Below are 21,621 nucleotides of genomic sequence, written 5' to 3'. Positions count from 1 at the left end.
ACTGGGGTATTTTGAATGAGGAACAAGCGGAATGACGATATATTAATGCAGATGGCGACCTCACTCACTCTCCCATGACAGACAGCTGCCTGACCCCGCCCCCCCCACAGACGACTCTTATGACAGATAAATGAAACTGAACCAGTTTAATCAATGACAGCTGCATTTATTTTACTTCTTACTGTTTATTTTTGCTCCCAACACATGAATGCCAAAAAAGTCACATAGTGGAAGTAGCTACTGTTAAACTCCAACACAAGAGCTGACAATCCCAGTTTCGCAACAGATGCTGAGCACATAGATATTAGCATAGCCTTTCATGTCTAGTACAGGATATAAGCCATGGACATGCAGTAGATGTTCAAGAAGTATAGAAGAACTACACTGAAAATGTTCAGAACTGATTAGTTCCATGATGACCAGCAGACAGTAACCCTGTTAATCCCTTTCTGGGAATTTAATGGTTAAACCTTGACTTAGAACCACGTTTTAATACTGTATTTGTCACGTTAAAGCAAGCTGTAATTTTACTGGTTCTCCATCGATGCAGCTTGGCATCCTTTCCATTCATTGGCTGCCCACATGGTCCATCCATAGGAAGGTGGGGCTGGGCCAGGCCACAGAGCGGACCCCCTGTGGGCTGACTGTGTCAGTGCCCAGAGAGGGGGCCACGGGATGGGGCGACGACAGGGAGAGCCGGGCCGCCAGGAGCCCCATGCGCACACAGAAGTCGGCGTCCTGCCCCTGGAGGATCCCTGCTATCAATCCAGCTGCCAGGCTGAGGAGGAGATGGCAGTAAAGATTTAAGCACCTGTCACTCTTATTCTCCAGTGGAAGCCTGACCAACCGTAGTGGTATAAAACATCATAAGATACGCAAGCGCAGTGTCAAAGCTAGCTGTCAGAAGATAGTGAGTGTTTATATGAATGCAGTGGCTGAGCAGGTAGCCTAAGTGGCTGCCTGTGAGGAGTTTGCATGTCCTTCACCTGTTTGATGTATTTCCTCCCATGATCCAGTGCTGGTGTATTTCAGTGCGTCTCTGCAGCCCGCCGTGCCACCCTACATGCTAGGATTGGCCCTGGGTGGCTGTTTTAACAGCACATTCTCATTTGCCTGGGTGGGAGACTTTGGTCATGTGCTTTTTGGCCTCCAACCCCCCAGTCTATCACTGTCACTGACTCATTTCTCACTTCAAAGCACGTAAATCAGTGCTGGCTAAGCCGTGGGAAGAAAGAATACAAATGAACGCTTTTTGACATTTTGTCAATTATCATTTTTTATGGAGTATTATTTATGGAGTTGTCTGTTGTCATGGCAGTTACTGAAAGGCTGATTATGATTTATCATAATCATATCAATGTCTGCGAAACAGGAAACATGCAAATGACTCTTGTTTTTGACATGCAACTCAAAAAGGTCTGAATTATCCATATCCCAGATCTTGCCCAGGTTGCATCCCCATACACAGAGACAGACATAATCATCAAGTCCAGTTATTCAGCAGGGAATTTCTCTGGAAGCAATTAAGGTTATTGTCATCAATGAAGATAGCAACAACAATGTGCACTAGCAACCTTTTAGTAAAGACATCCAGACACTGAAGCTACGCTGGCCAAAAGCCAAAAAACAGTGAGGTCAGTCGATGAAAGGAAGTGAACAGAAGACTGTAGGAACAGAGGTGGCCCAGGGGAAGGCAAACCACCAGGAACAGCCCGTGGTGGTGGAGGAAGATGTGTGAAGATGTGCCGAGATTGACCGCACTGTACAGATCATGGTCCTCCAATCAGGAGGCCCAGCAGAGCTGTGTGTGTGGGGGGGGGGGGAAGAACTCAGCATTACATGACTAAGCCTTGAAGTTCTGTCCTGGGAAGCTCCTCAGAGGAGCCGGACCTCAGAAAGCGGCATTGCTCAGTTACGCTCGCAACGCATGAAATTTGTCACCAGCCCACAAATCTGGCAGAGGATCAGCAGGGGGGAGCACATAAATAATGCCAAGGTTTGATTTACCCGTGACAACCATGTTCCTGATTAGTGTGAGAGCAAAAGAATAAGTTAAAAATACAGCTCCAGCTTGCAAGTTACGTTGTAATTAAATCTCAGAGCCTGATCTTCCAGTTATAATACAGTTGTTTTCATCGAGTCACTCAGAATGAGATCACTGGATTTGGCCCACCGCAGTTTAGAGACGTCTTGTGCCATGTACGGCCATAACCCCAGGTTACCACCAAGGCTCTCTCACCTGTCACCAGCCCCCAAGACATTCACGATGTCCTCAGGCGGGATGCTCACGGCGGGGTAGTGGACGGCACACAAGCGGCCTTTCTGGAAGGGGAGACAGACGACGTGCCAAACAAGCTAGGCATTCCCATGTGACCCGATCCCTAACACGCTTTGTCACGAGTCAGTAATCTGTTGGCACTGGGAGAATCTGGTAACAGTTGGTAAAGTCCCAAGTTAAATTAGAAGGGCAACTTTCAATGGTGAATGCTGATTGGGTTACAGTGAAACAGGGGCATTACCCGCAGTGCAGAGCGAGGTCTAAGCTGCAGCCGTACACCTCCGTCCACATGCTCCCCGCAAAGCAGCACTCCCAGCGAGCCCAACGTCACCACCACGCAGCTCAGGTGCTCCAGCAGGGGGCGAGAGAGGGATGCCGCACAGGACAGCACCTCATCCCGGGTCTTTGGGAGGACTGTCGGGAAGAGGGCTGCATGAGCAATCTAACACTCCTTTGCTCTTTCTGTCACTCTGCCATTCTCATTCATGCCTTCAATCCATCACTGACTATTTCACCCATTTTGTTTCATTCGTGCTGTCACTCGGTCACCCCTTCAGGAAGACATAAATGAAGTCTTTTCACACCATCACATCATTCATTAATCCTGCCTACATCTGCACTACAGTCAAACTGATTTGGCGAGAATGACATAGGCACAATGAAAAACCACAGACTGGCACCTTGATATGTATTAAGGGAACTGCACTAGTTCCTCTCTAAAAGAACTGGGTAGTTAATAGCAGTTCTAACACAAATTACCAAGACATCCCCTTGGGTGTAAGTGACCATGCATAGAAGAGGAATTTACCCATCCACACCCTACCCAACTATATTACACTTGCAGTAGTTCTGTCACAGCCGCTAAGACTGCTAATATTGCACCGTCTGGTGTGGGAAGGCCCAGCGCCTGGTTCATGGCACACAATTCCACCAGGTTAGGGGTGGTGCAGGTCAGGGCCTTCCAACTCTCCGACAGGAATGGCTTTTTGGCTTTCTCCACATCTGTCGGCTCGAACCACACTGCAAACACAAAGGTGATGGGCCTGTTTGTGTCACTGCCAAAACAATGCGATCACAAAAGGCGACAGTGTTGATCATGTCACAGTCAAAACACTGCGAACCCAAAAGCGATGGTGCAGATCATGTCACAGTCAAAACACTGTGAACCCAAAGGTGATGGTGCAGATCATGTCACAGCCAAAACACTGGGATTACTAAGGTGACAGTGCCTATCATGTCACACCCAAAACACTGTGATCACTAAGGTGAAGGTGCTGATCATGTCACAGCCAAAACACTGTGAACCCAAAGGTTATGGTGCTGATCGTGTCACAACCAAAACACTGTGAACCTAAAGGTGACAGTGCTGATCATGTCACAGCCAAAACACTGCGATCACTAAGGTGAAGGTGCTGATCATGTCACAGCCAAAACACTGGAATTACTAAGGTGACAGTGCTGATCATGTCACATCCAAAACACCGCGATCACTAAGGTGAAGGTGCTGATCATGTCACAGCCAAAACACTGTGAACCCAAAGGTTATGGTGCTGATCGTGTCACAACCAAAACACTGTGAACCTAAAGGTGACGGTGCTGATCGTGTTACAGTCAAATCACTGGGATTACTAAGGTGATGGTGCTGATCATGTCACAGTCAAAACACTGTGAACCCAAAGGTGATGGTGCAGATCATGTCACAGCCAAAACACTGGGATTACTAAGGTGACAGTGCCTATCATGTCACACTCAAAACACTGTGATCACTAAGGTGAAGGTGCTGATCATGTCACAGCCAAAACACTGCGATCACTAAGGTGAAGTTGCTGATCATGTCACAGCCAAATCACTGGGATTACTAAGGTGACAGTGCCTATCATGTCACACCCAAAACACTGTGATCACTATGGTGAAGGTGCTGATCATGTCACAGCCAAAACACTGCGATCACTAAGGTGACGATGCTGATCGTGTCACAACCAAAACACTGTGATCCCAAAGGTGACGGTGCTGATCGTGTCACAGCCAAATCACTGGGATTACTAAGGTGATGGTGCTGATCATGTCACAGTCAAAACACTGATCATTAAGCTGAGGATGCTGATCATGTCATACCCAAAACACTGTCATCACTAAGGCAACAGTGCTGATCATGTCACAGCCAAAACACTGGGATTACTAAGGTGATAGTGCCGGTCATTTCCCTCAAACAGACTGTAGACACAACCATGACAGTGATAATCATTTCACTGTAATAAGGCAGGTGAGACTGCCAGGGCAAACACCTTTACTGTACCTGGAACTGCATTCGTCTTGGCAACGGAGCAAACATAGCGGATTGTTGACACCGGAATGTTGCCATCCAAAACCACTAACTGGGCCGAGGACAGTTCTTCTTCAAAGCGGGACACCTACGGAAGAACGGCCTCTTTCACTTTCTGATACTCTTTCTAAGTCAAAGTATGTTTAATTGTCAGTCACTAACTTATGATGCTTGGAGTCATACACTGTAGTGAAATATTGATCTTTTTGGTCATAGTGCAAACGAGAAGTAATAAATACAACATAATTACTAAGACGTTCAAACATGACATGAACATTAAGACGTAGATGAAAATATACAGCTAACCACCTGACCGGTAAGGAAAGATTATGCAAATTTGGTAAATCACATCGTCCATCTTTTCCTCTGCTCCTGGGTAAGACATATATGTCTCTTGTAATCTGAAACAAGTTTTAATCTGCTGTAATACAAAAATATGTGTTATTGTGCGATAATAATTGAATCTGAATGTATTTTTTCTTTGCTGTTGTAAAACTACGCTGTTAAAAACAAACATCTAATCATTCAAGTCTAAAAAAATCTATTTCAAAATTTCCATGAATTGTTTACAGGTCGCACAGAACTACTAGCTGGTTTCTGCACATAGATTTCTTAATATACTGTACTGTTCAGGGAAGAAGATAAAGTGAAACAAGAGCCTGTTAGAAATGAAAGGTTGAACTATTTGATTATGCTGAATCTAAAATAGGCTTCTGTCCCTTTAAAAAAACTGGTTTCTGTACAGACAAAGGATCATCACAGAAAGAGCACCACACACTTGAAAGTGGCAAGTACGGAGAAGAGCCGTTTCACTGCGTCCTTTCACTGCCACCACTGGCATACTCACATACTGTGTCGTGATTTGCTGGTGGATGTCCATGTCGGCCAATCCCAGGCTCATCTCGCCAGTCTTGGTGATCACTGCACAATAGGTTGCGGTCCTCTGCTCCTGTATCTTAGCAACCGCACTTGTATTCTCGGGAATAGGAAACAAAATTCAGGCAAAAACACACGCATCTTGGGATGATTCAGAGTGATAATTCATGGATGTGAAAAATACAGTACTTTACAGTAAGTATACTCAGACGACATGAGTCTGTTTTAAAACTACAGAGTATTAACAGTGATATCAAATTGCTCTATTTTTTTCCTCCAATCGACTTCAATCCCTCTGGCTCACTGTGCAGGAATTATCTTATATAACTGGCTGATAAGGATTTGTTCAGTGGTGCTCAGTTATGAGTTTTCTCCCCAGCACTGAAAGATTGTGGGTTAAATACTGGGGCAGCTCAAACCAAAGATTTGAAAAACAGCCACTTAAAAAAAAGGAAAAAACTGCACATTTGAATGAAGCAGCTTCATGCCAGAGAGATTAGCCTGAGCCCCGAGCCGGAGAGCGGCTCAATCTCCACGGCCTGTCAGCCAGCCCGGATGCAGAGAACGCAAACGGGTCTCTGGGCCGTGGAGGAAGACAATGGGGACAGGATGGGGTAATGTCACATGGATGTGCTGGCAGCCATCTGACATCGGAGATGTGTTCCGGCCGTGCCGCCTGCCAGAACCCCAGACCCGACCTGAGGCCTCGCAGTGTGGAGACGGATTATTTCGCTGCGTCAAGATTCTTCGTGACCTCCAGCGTGTGCGGAGAAATGACATGATGCTTCCCTAAGGCAGATGTTCCCTGCAGCCTACATCACAAGGACCGGTGTTGGGATCAGCACTTCATGGAGAACCCGTCAGGTCAAACTTGGAATCGAGTGATGAGCCAGAGAAGTGACTCACTACACACTCGCTACTCCAGAAATCACTCTTTGTGAGTGTCGCCTACAGCACTGAGCTTCAGTGTCTGAAACACACTGCAAACACTGGGATCAGACTGACGAAAACTGCAGCACCGGTTAAGGCTTGGCATGTTCTTGAGATGCAAGACATCCTAAATCACTGACTTGGAGGGGGCATAAAGGAACAGACACACACACACTTACCATGTGCTTGCAATAGCCCAGGAAGGCATCGCTGTGAGAGTCCGTCCCGACGGCAGAGATGAAGAGGGGTGCCTCCCCCAGTCGACTCAGGCAGTCTGACAGAGCAGTTAGCACCACAGATGGGAGTCACCATAGATCAGACGCGCCCACCACCGCCACCCAGCAAACAGCCGGGACGTAGGATAAATATCCCGGCCCGCTCGGAAATTGGACCCATTAATCAGAACCTACGACTGCACACGTATCATTAGCTCCCTAATGTTATCGTTACAGCACAGATGCTGCTATCTGTGGTGCCTCATACTCCTTTTTAAACTTTTAAACTAAACGTGCCAGGTTTTGTAGGACAACAGCAGGCATCAGTTTGGTCCAGACACTATGCTAGCTGCTGGTAGCTGAACCCCAGTAATATTTTCACCATATGAACCAGGAAGGCTCTAACCTATCTCACCACCTTAAATGGCTGGAACTAGCAGAACTTCTACGATTTGACCCTTCGTGGGGCTGAAGAAATACAGGATGCCGATCCCTCGAAAAAATTTGCCGATCGGGGTGGGGGGGTTTGGGGGGGTTTCTCACACAATCAAATCTGCCTAGCAGAAAGTACAAAATATATACAAAAATATGGGATGCTAAATAGTTTTATAATAATTATTGCTAACACTATTTAAAGCTGTCATCTATAATGCACTTTAGATACCTTCATAATGCATTATAATGGTCAGTATAAGACTGGTCAGTATAAGGATGCTTTGTACAGCATAATGAAAGTATCTATAGTGCATTATAGAAGAGAGCTTCATAAACCATTCATAATGCATAATGAACATGTGATAATGTGTTATGCCATTTTATAAATATTTAACCCATGTTAAAAATGCTTTATGAATTTATTATGAATGTGTTCATAGATTCTTATAGACATGGCATTCATAGAAAGTGCTACTTAATTAATTTTCAGAGGGGATGAGACTCTAAATAGGGTCTCGATCTGCCTATGGCTGGCACGTGTTAACTGGACTTCTTTGAAAGTTTCGGCACTACACCAAAATGGCCGCATTATTTTCTGCAAGAAAATCGCTTACCGGCTATGTTTCTTCCCACACCACCGAAACACTGGAGGACACTTCCCGGATTGGTCTGGCCAAGCTGAAGAGGGAATCGAACAGAGCTTCTGACAGTTTAATTCAGCAAGGCTAATCAGCTCATACTACTGAATATGTCAGCTGCAGAGCAAATGCAGACAAATGCTAGCAAGTACAGAGCTGGTGGGAAATGTCAGTGCCCAATCAAAACTGTAATTGAAATGACAGCATTGAATTTACATGAACAATTCTGACTGGTATTCCGTCCCTGATGTCCTATGCCTCAGATGCAGTACTGCGTAGGATATGTACACACCGTCCATTACCATGTACTGCATAAGTGGTTGGAAAATGGATAGACGGAGGAGTACAATTCTAGAATCTACCTACCATATTTTAAAATAATCCACCATATAAAAAAATACCAGACAAACCAAAGCAGATGATTGCCATCTGCTGGACACATTGAAATACTGCTCCGAAAAATACAAAAAAAATAATAAAATCAGTAATGAAGTCATTTCCCAGGTTTTCGTACATTATCAAAATCTGTTTGTGTAAGTAGGTTTGAATTTTGGATCTTAACCTAGGGGAGTAAAACATAGCACAACCTGGATGCCAGTTTCTCTCACTAATACTCTCATTTTGGAGTTGATACTTATAACAAAATGTCCTAGCTGGAGCAGTGGACCTAAACATCATTATAATATTATATATATTCTGCCGCTCTGAAACATTTTAGTAATATGAAGTTTTTGGTTTGGTCCGGACACAAAAGACTGTTCTGTAGTGTTTCACAAGCCAGACAATATGTCTCACAAACATAATGTTCAAAGCTGTAAATGACCGTAGGCAGGTGGAAACATACTTACCAATAGCTTCTCAGTATTCCCTTTGGCGATGAAGTCCACGTTCACCCCACCAATAACGACCTGCGGTACAAAAGGCTTCAGAAGAAAGGCAGGAAGCTTTCTCCTGATTTGTACTCGGCTGACGGGGGGGGGGGGGGGGGGGTAGGGGGGGGGGGGGGGGGGGGGGTTTCACATAGCTGGGGGTATTAGCGGCCCATGGCACATGCCAGGCTCTCTTCCAGCTCAGCACTTCATTGCGCAACACGGTAATTTTTCTATTCATGTAATGTTAAATTTGATAAATTAAGACCTCAGAATTAGTTTTCACTCAAGAAAAATGTATTTTCTGTTATACTAGGTATACCAGTAATTGACGTTACAATAATGGTAATTAATTTTATTGCAGTGCACTGTTTATTGTTACTGTCAAATGAGGCCTAAGGAAATTTGGTAATCAATGATTATGCCCATAGGTGTGCATGTGTGAGTGAATGGTGTGTGAGTGTGCCCTGCGATGGGCTGGCCCCCCATCCTGGGTTGTTCCCTGCCTCGTGCCCATTGCTTCTGGGATAGGCTCCGGACCCCCCACGACCCAGTAGGATAAGCAGTTTGGAAAATGGATGGATGATTATGCCCCCCACTATGTGTGGGTGGGTTGTATATTTTACATTGTGGGGACATTTGATAAAAACCTTTTATTTTGACATTGTGGGGACACTTTCGGTCCTCACAAGGTGAAACACATTTTTTACAAAATCTGTGAAAGCAATCTAAAAACTGAAAATTGCATTTTGTTTAGTTACTTATGGTTAACGTTAGGGCTGGGTAGGGGTTAAGGTTTTCATGTGTATGTATGTATGTGTGGTGTGGGGGAGGAGGGTATTTATTCTCTGAGATGTGCAAGATTTCCTCTTAATACCCTGGTTTTATTCTGCACTCTAAACATATGTGGTTTGATGAAATGGTGTCTCAAAATTGCCCATAATGGGTGTAATTGCACGAGTGTCCAATGCTCATTTAAGCAATACTAATTTGCTCTGTTTTGTTAGTTTAGCAAATGACCAAATAAAGCAAACATGTTCTATTCATAGAAACACCTGTAGCCATTACAGCGATTCTTCTCAAAATGTAAATTAGGTTTAACTTTATTATAATTTGAATGGTGTGATTAATTCATTTAAAAGTTCAGATAAGGACACTTATGTCTGAGCCTGAACTGTCCCAGACAGGCAGCAAATTCGGGGCTTTCTTTAACTTTTTCCTGAAAGAAGTGACCACAAAAGCACAGAAAAACATTCTGATGTCTGAGGGGTGTAGATACTGGACAGAACACCTAAGCTGACCACTGCTGTACCTGCGGTTTTACTGCGTACAAACACAGTGTATGAGCACTTGCTCATATTCCTAGAAATAGCAAAATATAAGCACTCATAGCAATGGCAGACGACATAAACACTCACAGTCTGGGGCTGTGGAGGCAGGGCCCTCTCCTTCTGGGGAGGCGGGCTCTCGGGGGCCCTTCTCCTCCTGCGTAGATCTGACAGAGCGCAGGCAATCTGACTGCCCACTTTAGCGTTGTTAAGTATCAGAGCCATATCTTGGGTTCAGGAGTTTAAGGAAAGTATGACAATGGTCCCCCCCCCCAAATATTTTTAATTATAACTTTAATCTCTTACACTTGTATATGTCTGTAACTCTTTGGCAACGCATGACATTTCATGTGAACTTGACCCAGAAACTTTGCACTCTAATGGGATGAAATGCTTTGTGCTTCTGTTTATCTACAGTATAACAATTAAATATGTTTAATTCTAATGATGGGAAATGTTCTAGACTTTTGTCTGTGTGTAATTACTAATAATGCAGATCATAAGTATTTGAGAAAGGAGTTATTATTCATAACCAACAATAACAATTTGGGTGAAACTAAATTGTGCCAGAAATGCCAACCTGGAACCCGGCGGCATGGTGGTGCAGTGGTTAGCACTGTTGCCTCACACCTCTGGGACCCGGGTTCGAATCTCCGCCTGGGTCACCTGTGTGTGGAGTTTGCATGTTCTCCCCATGTCGTCGTGGGGTTTTCCCCCCACAGTCCAAAAACATGCTGAGGCTAATTGGAGTTGCTAAATTGCCCTGTAGGTGTGAGTGAATGGTGTGTGAATGTGCCCTGCGATGGGCTGGCCCCCCATCTTGGGTTGTTCCCAGCCTCGTGCCCGTTGCTCCCGGGATAGGCTCCGGACCCCCCGCGACCCAATAGGATAAGCGGTTTGGAAAATGGATGGATGGATGCCAACCTGGAATAATGAGCTGTTACAGAACTCACTTCCATCGCATTCTAGAAGGTTCCTACACTGGACAAGCCTTCTGAAGGATGCTGGCCTGTAAGGACCGCCCCTGGGTCAGCTCACTGACTCTCTGCAGGATGAAGGGGGTCACGTCTTTACCCCTGATACCCTTCATGCTGAAAACAAGCGGAACACAATGCACAGTCTATCAAAGCATGACCCAAAGTCTGAAACTAACCTTGATGAAATTGCTTCAGTCGAAATCCAGCTGTACAAGGGAAGGTGTAAATGAGTAAATGAGAATAAAAACTATCTATGCTTCATAACCTGCTGCAGATAGACATGTCATTAAATACATAACCAAGAAGTACAGAAAATGATTTTGCTCCATCACTTTCCATAATACATAATACATAATACATAAGTGTGTATGGTGACCTGCTTCTGCATTGTGCAGGGATTTCATGTAGTTTCTACATTTGCTGGTGCTGCATCAGCCCTTATAGTCCAGCTTTGTAGCATAACTATTACAAAAGGAAGTATACAATCAACAAAATGTGCATTAATATTGAATTATAAAGATAGTCTCTTATTATGTCCTCTTGTATATTAATTGACGTATCCAATATCATTCTTTATCAGTTGTAGTAAGTTATTATTTATTGTTTGTATTTGAACAATTGCCTTTAAAAACATTATAAGCTGAATAAGGGGCCTTTGCTTGCTTTGTGTTGCAGGGTTGCCAACTTTGGTTAGTTGGCTGGTGTGACATTTTCAGTTCAAGACAAGTCTGCACACACATACACATACATTTACATGTACTGTACGTAAGAGTTTTATTACCTTGTAAATAGTCTGTAGAGCTTGCAAACTACTCCAGTGCTTTTGATGTAGCTGATATTTAGATTTATAATGCAATACTATAGATTTGCCATAAGATTTCTTGCGCGAGTGTGCGAGTCTGAAAGTGTGAGTGTCACGTGAGATGCGTGAGAGCTGGCAGCCCTGGTACTGGCAGGAAGTTTGTGAGGTCCTGGAGAGTGCTTTTGGGGGTTAGGTCATGTTGATATTTCTCACGACCCCAACGAGGGGGGCAACTCATACCTGGCCTCTTTCATAGCAACCTGCACAGCATCCTCGATTTCCTGCCCTTGGGCAGCATGCTCCTCTGGGATGGGTACTGCCACCAACAGACCACTCTGCAGACCCAGGGAGGATGCGCAATCTGTGATGGATAGTAGGATATGCTTGATGTGGAAACACAGGGATATGCTTGGCTGTTAGCACACACAGGTGTGCGAGTTCCAATTACATTGGGATATGCTGCAAATTAGATCACATAGCTTTGCTAACGGCAAGTACAGTGGGATATGCTAGCAGCGACCATACATTAATACATTGACAGTAAGCACACAGGGATATGCAAGCTGTAAACAAATACAGATATGCTAGCAGTATGCAGATGGGATATATTAGTTTTAAGCACGTATGGATTATGCTACCAGCAAGCATACAGACAGGGGTGCTGTGAAGGGAGGGGTAGGTTAGGACGATTCCAAAGGCCAGAGAATGACAGGGGCCCTAAAAAATATCTAACATAATTGATCTGTGTTGAGGGCCCAATATGTTATGCTTTCATTGGGGCCCAAAATATCTAGTGGCACCCCTGTATACAGGGATATGTTAGCATTAAGCACATATGGATATGCTAACAGCAAGCAGACAGGGATATGTTAGCATTAAGCACATATGGATATGCTAACAGCAAGCAGACAGGGATATGTTAGAATTAAGCTCCCTGCCACCCGCCAATGATGTCGTGGAAATCTGTCATTCAGCTGTTAAGTGGAGGTAAGATTAGCCATGCAAGACCCCACCCCTCAGTCAACAAATTTTACTACCAACAACCCCCGGTGGGCAAATATTACTAAAATTAACAAAAATACCACAGTATACCCAAATGTCAAATATACAGCAGTACTGCATACAGTATTACTGTAATACTGTCCAAACAGAGCTAGAACCCCCCCCCACCAGTTGTCTGTCATCGTCCCCCAAAAATCAACATTAACATTAAACACGCAGGGATATTAATGGTCTCATTATTGTAGATTATTTATTCGGTTAATAGAGATTATCCTGTCAAGTGGGATCCTGCTTTCTGTCACCATCACATTAGGCTTCTTACCAATCAGTTCTGCTGCTTCCTGGGAATCAGCCACATTATAAGGGGAAGCAAAGCCACTCTGAGGGGTGAAGAATGCTGGGAAGTGCCTGGACCGCCCAAACGTGGCGACGCAGACACCTTGGGTCTCCTGGCAGCGAGTACAAGACATCTACAGTACTGTACAAAAGTCTCAGGCAGCCACAGAAAATGATGCTGGTGTAAAGCTATGATATTATGGCTTGTAAAAGTATGTCAGCTTAGCTATTTCAAAACCTTCCCTGAAGTCACCACAGTATTTGCAGCAACGCTCCAAAACATCCACACATTTTATTTGACTGCCGAAGACTGCAAAGTTTCCTGGAACAGAGGAACCACCCCCACAAGGTGTAGACTTCCAATAGGCCTTGCTCCTCATGATTGATTTGTTATCCATTGGTGCATTCAGGTAGAGTAGGACAGGAGAAGTAGGCAATTTCAACTTTGTGATGAGAAGCCATTAATCTTTTCACCACGCCTTCATTAAAAAACAGTTTTGATTTGTCTGCAATCAGTTCTTCTTGCTTTCCAGAGCATCTGGTCAGTGCAAATGCATAGGAAGATGAACAATATGTCACTAGGAGTAGCAAAGTGGATGCAAAGGAGAGTACAAATAGAGGAAAAACAGGTTTGAACAAATATTTGTAAAATTACTTTTTTTTTTTTACTGGTTTATGGGCCTGACATTAACCATAAAAGGACAGATGCAATGGACCAGCGTGCTTCAGGAAATGTAGAATACCTTAATTCAATTCAAAAAGGTCAATTAATGTTATGGTACTAGAATTAAGCCAACTATTACACACTGACATGTCATCATGAAAGGGGCAGCTTGGTAGTGCAGTGGTTAGCAGTGGCTAGCACTGTCGTCTCACACCCCTGGGACCAGGGCTCAGGCCTCCAGCAGGATTGCATGTCTGGAGTCTGCATGTTCTCCCCATGTTGTCCTGGGGTTTCCTTTGGGTACCAAATTGCCCATAGGTGTGCATGTGGGAGTATATGGCATGTGTGTCTGCAATAGGTGGGTGCCCCATCCTGGGTGGATCCCTGCCCTTTGCCCATAGGCTCCAGACCACCCAACCACCCTGAATAGGCTAAGTGGTTTAAGAAAATGGATGGAAGGATGGATGTTATCATTAATCTTATACTTGATGAGGAATCTACATGGATGTGTAAAATATACACTCCCTGTTGGACTAATTGTCATGAAATGAGGTTACTTCAGTGTGTCAGTGCCTTGTCCTAATATAACACTCCTGTACCATCTAGAATTAAAGATTGATTAAAATTAAGACTGAGGTGAAGAGGCTTTCCCACATAACTGTCCCACTTCACTGGCATACACACCCCAACTGAGTAAAAATGCATCTCAATAGTTATTTACATTTTACGTTTTTAACAGATGCCTTTATCCAAGCTATCATAGATTTTAGAAAAAGCAGGGATAGGTCCTCAGAGCAATTGGGGGTTAAGGGCCTTGCACAGGAGCCCAACCATAAAGTTACTCTGTCAACCCAAGGATATGAACCAGCAATCATCTGGTTATAGGCATGGCAAACTAATCCACTGAGCCACACAGCTGAACAGTCCGATGGAGAATCTGCTAATAAGTGATTATTGTCCAGATTAACACTGAATCGGCTCCTGTCTTTGTTCATTTAAGATTCAATAATGCTAAAGTAAATAATGCCCCCCCAGCGTGCCTACCAAGAATTCCAAGGTGCGGCCAATATCCAGGATGGACTTGACCCCAGCCGAGACCACAGCAATGGGGGTGCGACCAAGCTCTGTGAGGTCAGCGCTGATGTCCATTGCTGCAATGACAGGGTGGCTAGCTCATGAGCTCCTGAATTGCATCACCATTATTCTTACAAGTACACAGATGTTTTTTTTATATTAATGTATTGACACAGTCTTCATTGGCTCATGAGATGAAAGGGAAATGGAGAAGAGAAAGGATTAAAGGAATTTAAAAAAAAAATGTGGAGAAACACTGAATCAAACTTAACTTTAACAACATGGAATTAAAAGTTAGTCAGAAATTGCCGATATATTTAGCTGATTCTTTAAATGCGTAACTTGTTTCAGATAGATCAATAATTCCTGGTGTGTTGACAACGCAATGACCCTACAGGAAGTAGTGCAACCAGATGATCCATCCCTGCTGTGTTCTAAAAACACAGCATAGTGTTTGTGCATGTACTCACAGTTCTGGAAAAGAACCTAGAATAGAAGTCGATGTTCTTTAGCTTCATTAAGATCCTGGAGACTATCAGGTCACACAGAGGGTTCAAGGTTTTGAGACTCACTGCTTTCTCCATTCCGGTGAACACCTCCTATACCGCCAGTCACAAAGATGGAGATGCCCACATGGTGGGCTGCGATCATAGTGCCCGACACCGTCGTCCCCCCCGACAGTCCCTGAGGAACATAGAAAGCACGCCAGCCTGGCTTCTGAGTACTAAATGACAAACTGTCAAACTTATATCTTGTCAAAAATCATCAGTTACAAACCTCTGCTTGCATCCGTATGACTACAGAAAGACGAGTAATCTTATTTTTTAACTGTATGGTTTTTAATACGTTCCAACATGAGGTAGTAAAGTGTTCACCAGTAGGGATACATTTTCAATTTTCAGTAATTATGTTACCATTTTTGGACATGTCTCATTAGGCTTGAGGCCAGTGTAAAGTGTTGGCATTGGCTTACAAGTTTAATAAATCATGTGACTGGACCATGTGACTGCAGTTTTAATTTGCTGCTATGCTGCGTATGGAAAGCCATTGGTCACAGAAGCTCTTTCATTCTAAAGATGGCTCAGGCTAGATTCCAGGAAAAGCACCCAGAGTCAAATGCTTCAGCAGAACCATTGAATATATAGTGGAGATAATAGAAAGATCAAAAAAAAATTAAAAATATATTAAGTTAAATTTAAACCATTCAAAGGATTCACACGGGAATGTGCGGGGAATGTGACATCATCAGGATGCGACTCACCTTGCTCACAGCGTAGGCCAGGTCTCGACGGGACACTTTGTGAAGGCCGCTGCCGCAGGAGAGGAAGTCAAGGTCTTCCTCGGACAGTCCCACATGGACCCTACCATTAAGGACGCCCACGGTGGCCGGTGTGGACCCCTGAGCTCTCACAAACGCCTCCACTTCTTTGGCTGTACTGAGACACCATATGACCCGCCTTCCTTTAACATGCAATACAAGCATCAAGGATCAGACACGCATCCCTTGTCATGTGACATCTCTGAAGTCCAAAGTCACAGAATTCAGGCCCAGTCAAGCATTTCACCCAGACTCAGAAGCCTCTCCACCTGTCAAACTCAGCTTAATATCCAGCATAGCAATATCTCACAACGAAGGCTGAGAAACCCAGGCAAGGACGACATACTCCAAACTAACGGAAGTGCTGGAATATAACTGATGACCAGTTCTGAAGCAGCCCAGCTTTCCCAAACCTCATCGTACATTAACTGAAGTCAGAACCAGTACATAGATTTTCTACTGTTCCTGTTATAAGCAGCATCATAGCTAATTATATATTATATTAAACTAAATGATGCAGCCTTAAATACTGGAGTTCTAATATATTCTGTGACCTATTTACAGTACAAATTGTATCGTTATAAAGGTCAGTGCTCTGGAGTCTGTGCCTCAAGAGCTGTTGTTTGATGATTCAAACAGTTTCGCACTGTTTGTGCTGCATCATTAGATTAATGTCTTTCAATGGCTCCACTGAAAACCCACTGAAAATCTTTACATTACAGTTTCTCCATTCTCTCTGGGACTCCGACACCCACAATGTGAGCTCCATTTCATTTCAGTCATTAGACATGGCCGAGATCTCTTTGTCATTTCAGTCATTAGACATGGCCGAGATGTCTTTGTCATTTCAGTCATTAGACATGGCCGAGATCTCTTTGTCATTTCAGTCATTAGATATGGCCGAGATGTCTTTGTCATTTCAGTCATTAGACATGGCCGAGATCTTTTTGTCATTTCAGTCATTAGACATGGCCGAGATCTCTTTGTCATTTCAGTCATTAGACATAGCCGAGATCTCTTTGTCATTTCAGTCATTAGACATGGCCGAGATGTCTTTGTCATTTCAGTCATTAAACATGGCCGAGATCTTTTTGTCATTTCAGTCATTAGACATGGCCGAGATCTCTTTGTCATTTCAGTCATTAGACATGACGGAGATCTCTTTGTCATTTCAGTCATTAAAAGTGGCTGAGATCTCTTTCTCATTTTAGTCATTAAAAGTGGCTGAGATTCATGTGTCACACCACATCGTATTTTTGGCTAAATGGTTGACTGTGTTTGTCTCCAGTTGTCCCCTGTCCTCTCCTCATAATTAAAATTGTGATTAATTGGTGGTGTTACATGAAAACAACACACATTAAATGTAATTCTGGAAAATAAAACATTTTGCTATTTTTTTTTTACTTTAAATCCATCCATCCAATAAAATTAAACACATGCTACATTAATAATATAAACTGACTGCAACAAAACTTAAATAATTGTGTTAGCAAGCAAACACTGTAATTTAATTAATCAGAGTCTATTTTACTTCTGAAAAGGATTTATCCTCCTTTATAACCTTTTCTATGCCTTTCAGTGTTTTTTCTCCTTTGATTGACATAATTTACTCAGCTCATTAAATAGGTAAAAGAATTATCTGTCATACGGCGGTTTTTGGATCTGGAGGCATAACTTGGTGAATATTTACCTCTTCTGGTTTAACTAACTGCCTTCAGAATTCATTAAATTAGTTCAACAGAATCCACCTGTGTGAATTAAAGAAGGTTCGCAGGATTTCAAGATAAGATCATCCATTCCCATAAGCTTGTGGGAATTTTACTTACACAAAAATATTCTGAGGGTGGAAGGGAAAATGATTTGTTCAGAGAGAAAACCAATCTGATTGCCTAGGAGGTGGGGCCAAGACATCTGATTGGTTGTCCTCGATTCTTCTTGTTGCACAGACCTCCCCTGTAATTTGATTGTTTCTCTCTGAACTAATCATTTTTCCTTCGGCCCTCAGAACATTTTTGTGTAAGGAAGACTCCCATGAGCTTCCTGTAAGTTGCTCAGTTAGGTAGTCCATTCACAGCAAGGATAGAGTCATGAACTGTTCAAATCAGCTCCATACTAAAGACTTGGCAAGGTACAAATCAGGGGAGGGTCATGAAGATATTTCAAAGGGACAGAACAACCCTTGGAGCACAGTGAAATCAATTATTGAAAAATGAGAATTATGTAGCAAGAAGCTGCTTGGCACAGACTGTTCTCCCGCAAACTGGGCACAGCAGTATGAGGGATACTGGTTACTGAGGGGCTGCTGACAACTGTGAAAACTCCACTGATTTCCATGCCTGAAAATCTCCAAGTGTTAAGAGTTAGTGAAGAAAAAAATCTGTTTGGACGGATGGGAGACTCTGTAAGATACAAGGAGAGAAGCTGCGTTCTGTGGAAAAAAACTGGGATGCTTGCCAGGTTAAAGGAAATAACAGATAGTGATAAATGCAGAACACGAGACTCATCCGAGTCTCTAAAAGACATGAAGCTGCTATATTTCACTGTCACATAATACAAACAGCCGAAATGACATTGCAACAGGCTGAGCCCATTAAAGCGAATGGTTCAGTACTGGCTTTGTTTCGAATCAAAATGATTGGATGTGCAAAGTTGGTCCATGCGGCTGCAAATGCTTCTAAACATAAGATACTACCAGACTTTCCAGCAAATTCCTTTGACGGACCACACACATAATTCTGCTACTTATAAACATAAGCTCTAATTATATTAACCTTATGAAGGTGCTTTATATGCTGAAGTGTCAGGATGCTCACGGTAACATTGTGCTTTCTGGAGGAATTCCAAAAATACACGCTTGCCTGTGAGCCTAAGCCTGCTCAGGGCCCTGTCTGCATGTCATGAATTCTGTCATTTCCTAAGGACAGACTCAGGAAAGGCATTCTGCTCTCTGTTTATATTATACCTAGTCTCCTCCATCTTTCTGAGCCAAACTGACTTGCACAGAAATATAAGATGAACTATGAGCCTAAAACGGAAGACAAACAGAATACAGAAATCTTCATGGACAATAGAACTATATTTAACATACCTAAATTATTCCTTTTCACTCTGGATAGGTGTATATTTACTAGGCACAGTGGAACAAATTCTTATAGAACTGGATGTGGAATTTAAATACACAACCATCAGTAACTCAATGGAAAAACTGGTTTGCTATTGTAAAAAAAAAAAAAGAATTCATTGTTTGCCATGGGTAGAATGCATCTTAGCAGAATGCATAAACAGATCTCAGTGCTGTAGGGTGCTGCGTGATTCAGACCAACATGCTCTATCCGATCACAAAAGACAATCATGACATTGTTGCTCTGAATCACATTTGCCAAATCAAATTCAAGATTCAAGATTAAATTCTTTATTGTCATTGTACATGACAATACTATTAGATTGGGATAACAACTCATCAGCCCTGAGTGATGTGAACTAAAACACAAGACATGGATTACGCAACATGTAAAAATACGAAATGGTCAATACATATATATGTGCACAATGAAACGCTGCTGTGAGAATCGTAGGTCTCCCTACAGAAACCCAAGCTGGCGTATTTCTCGTGGTTGACCACGTTACTTACTTCAAGTTATGAGGATAGGGCATTCCATGTGTGATAATCGTGCTCTCTAGCGCCACCACGGGCTTGTTCTCTGCTAAAGCCTCGGATACGGATGGGTGCACCTTGAAAACACTGTCTAGGAGAAAACAGCATTTCTAATGAAAATCATTAGCATTACCCCGAAATTCCTCAACAGACATGCTGACTGAGTTCTATAATTTAAAATTATGGAACCAAAACATTTAGTGTAGTATGTATTAGGGATCATAACTATTTGTTTTATCGTTGTTAGAAAAGATATGTTTCATTCATGAGTATTGACAATTATTCTTCTCCTTATTCAATCAACCACTGATGTTTAATTCGTGAATTAGATTAAATTATTCGTTGTACCGTGTATTAGACGACTGATGCGTTGTGTTGAGACGCCGCGTCTTTGAAGAATTGAAGTCCACCTCCGCAACATGCTTAATTTTCTATCCTTATGCTAATTACAAGAAAATAAGGCATTGCATAAGTCTGACAGAGAAGTTAAAAATAACCACGGGTCATCAACCAAAAGAGCCAGCAAACGTAGCAGTCCAGATAATGGTAAGCAGTGCTCAGCATCGGTCAGAAAACGGCTCATTTTTAAATAAAAAAAATCCTCGATCTCTCTGTCATCCAAGCCGGAGCTCCTCTGCTTCTGTAGGAAGTGGCCGGTTTTGCTGCCATGGGAATGTTTCATGCTCCATTTGATTGATACAAAACCCTTTTGCCCACATTTGCTCAACATCACGCACCAAGAATACCAATTGGCATTACACTATTTTCACCATTACACTCGACAGGAAGCAATCCTCATAAATAGGTGAAAACTGTAGAGTTACTGGTGCTTAACTGTAGCAATTTAATCCGACAGACGCTTCCAAAATCGCAACAATAACAAAAACCCTGTTTAAAATAAACTTAAAGAAAAAAGATAAAATGATAAATTATCTGGACAATTACGGGCTGTATAACGACCATAACAATTAACACAATCCACATTTCTTTGCCGTCGGTGTGTGTGTATATATCTATATATCTATATATATATATATATATATATATATATATATATATATATATATATATATATATATATATATATATTGGAAAGTGAAAGCAGGCCCAATCAAAGTGTCACTTTAGTAACCTATTAAAATATACGAATACATTTTTCCTCTCAAGTTTATTTAACCAGCAGTTTGAATCAACAGATACTGCAATCGTAGTATACTTTAACTAAGCTGTAGTGATCATCTCTTTAAATTAATACACTCTATCATTTTTAGACTGTGATTTTCTAGAAAACTTAGTTGTTCTTACCTTCCGTCTGGCAGAGAAACTATCGCTATACTTTGACCCGGAACCCTTGTTTACAGTGTCGATTTACTTAGCGCTGTGTGTAAATGCTTTGGGGGGCACATTTAAAATTTTGCAAAAGTTCCAAGTGTCTTGAGCACAGATGTTTATTTACAGCACACTACGCACTGACGTAAGCACTGACATACAGGACAGATACAAAGAAAATACATAAATTACATATGCGCTAATAATAAGATACATACAACGATAAAACTCAAAGTACAACATACCACTTCCGCCTGCCTGTGAGCTAAGAGGGAATGTTGATTTGAAAATCCTTGCTTATGGGTGTTTCCTTTAACCACTGCACCACCATGCCGCTCCTGGTAATAACATATGGAACCAAATTACAATTTAAAACAAAGTTTTACAACTGTCAGCACATATCTTATGATAAAAAGTAACTGAAAAAAATTTAAAAATCGACACTGAATACGCTATAATTTCCCAAGAGTCCCACAGAATACTTTATTTGTCATTTGAAAGAGGTATTCATAATTAATTGTCACGCCCGCATGTGATGAGCCCCGACCACGCCCACCTTCACCTAACTCGCT

The 21,621-nt window shown here is 42.6% G+C and overlaps 1 protein-coding gene across 9 annotated transcripts; it reads right to left on the bottom strand.

Annotated features, from left to right (window-relative positions):
* Nucleotides 1-145: 145 nt before the first annotated feature.
* Nucleotides 146-21,537, bottom strand: zgc:136858 (uncharacterized protein LOC678543 homolog). 9 transcript variants are annotated; one of them, XM_049015166.1, is made up of 19 exons: nt 21,295-21,537; nt 20,069-20,162; nt 19,697-19,811; nt 16,009-16,183; nt 15,320-15,431; nt 14,718-14,824; nt 12,996-13,122; nt 11,912-12,032; nt 10,898-10,983; nt 9,983-10,119; nt 8,544-8,603; nt 7,672-7,735; nt 6,587-6,681; nt 5,449-5,577; nt 4,575-4,689; nt 3,161-3,298; nt 2,520-2,692; nt 2,240-2,322; nt 146-778 (listed from the first exon to the last, which is right to left on the bottom strand). In XM_049015166.1, exons 2-19 carry the CDS (start codon nt 20,139-20,141, stop codon nt 568-570), a joined length of 2,121 nt encoding a protein of 706 aa, XP_048871123.1. In that variant the 5' UTR covers nt 20,142-20,162; nt 21,295-21,537; the 3' UTR covers nt 146-567. The 9 variants fall into 9 exon arrangements, with proteins under 9 accessions (XP_048871123.1, XP_048871115.1, XP_048871132.1 ...); XM_049015158.1 differs by lacking the exon at nt 21,295-21,537 and adding an exon at nt 21,026-21,288; XM_049015175.1 differs by lacking the exon at nt 21,295-21,537 and adding an exon at nt 21,026-21,288 and having other exon boundaries at nt 12,996-13,119.
* Nucleotides 21,538-21,621: the final 84 nt, after the last annotated feature.

This window comes from Brienomyrus brachyistius, chromosome 1 (genome assembly GCF_023856365.1).
Source record: "Brienomyrus brachyistius isolate T26 chromosome 1, BBRACH_0.4, whole genome shotgun sequence".
In the NCBI taxonomy this organism is placed as follows: Eukaryota; Metazoa; Chordata; class Actinopteri; order Osteoglossiformes; family Mormyridae; genus Brienomyrus; species Brienomyrus brachyistius.
This window is presented reverse-complemented; position numbering and strand designations above follow the sequence as displayed.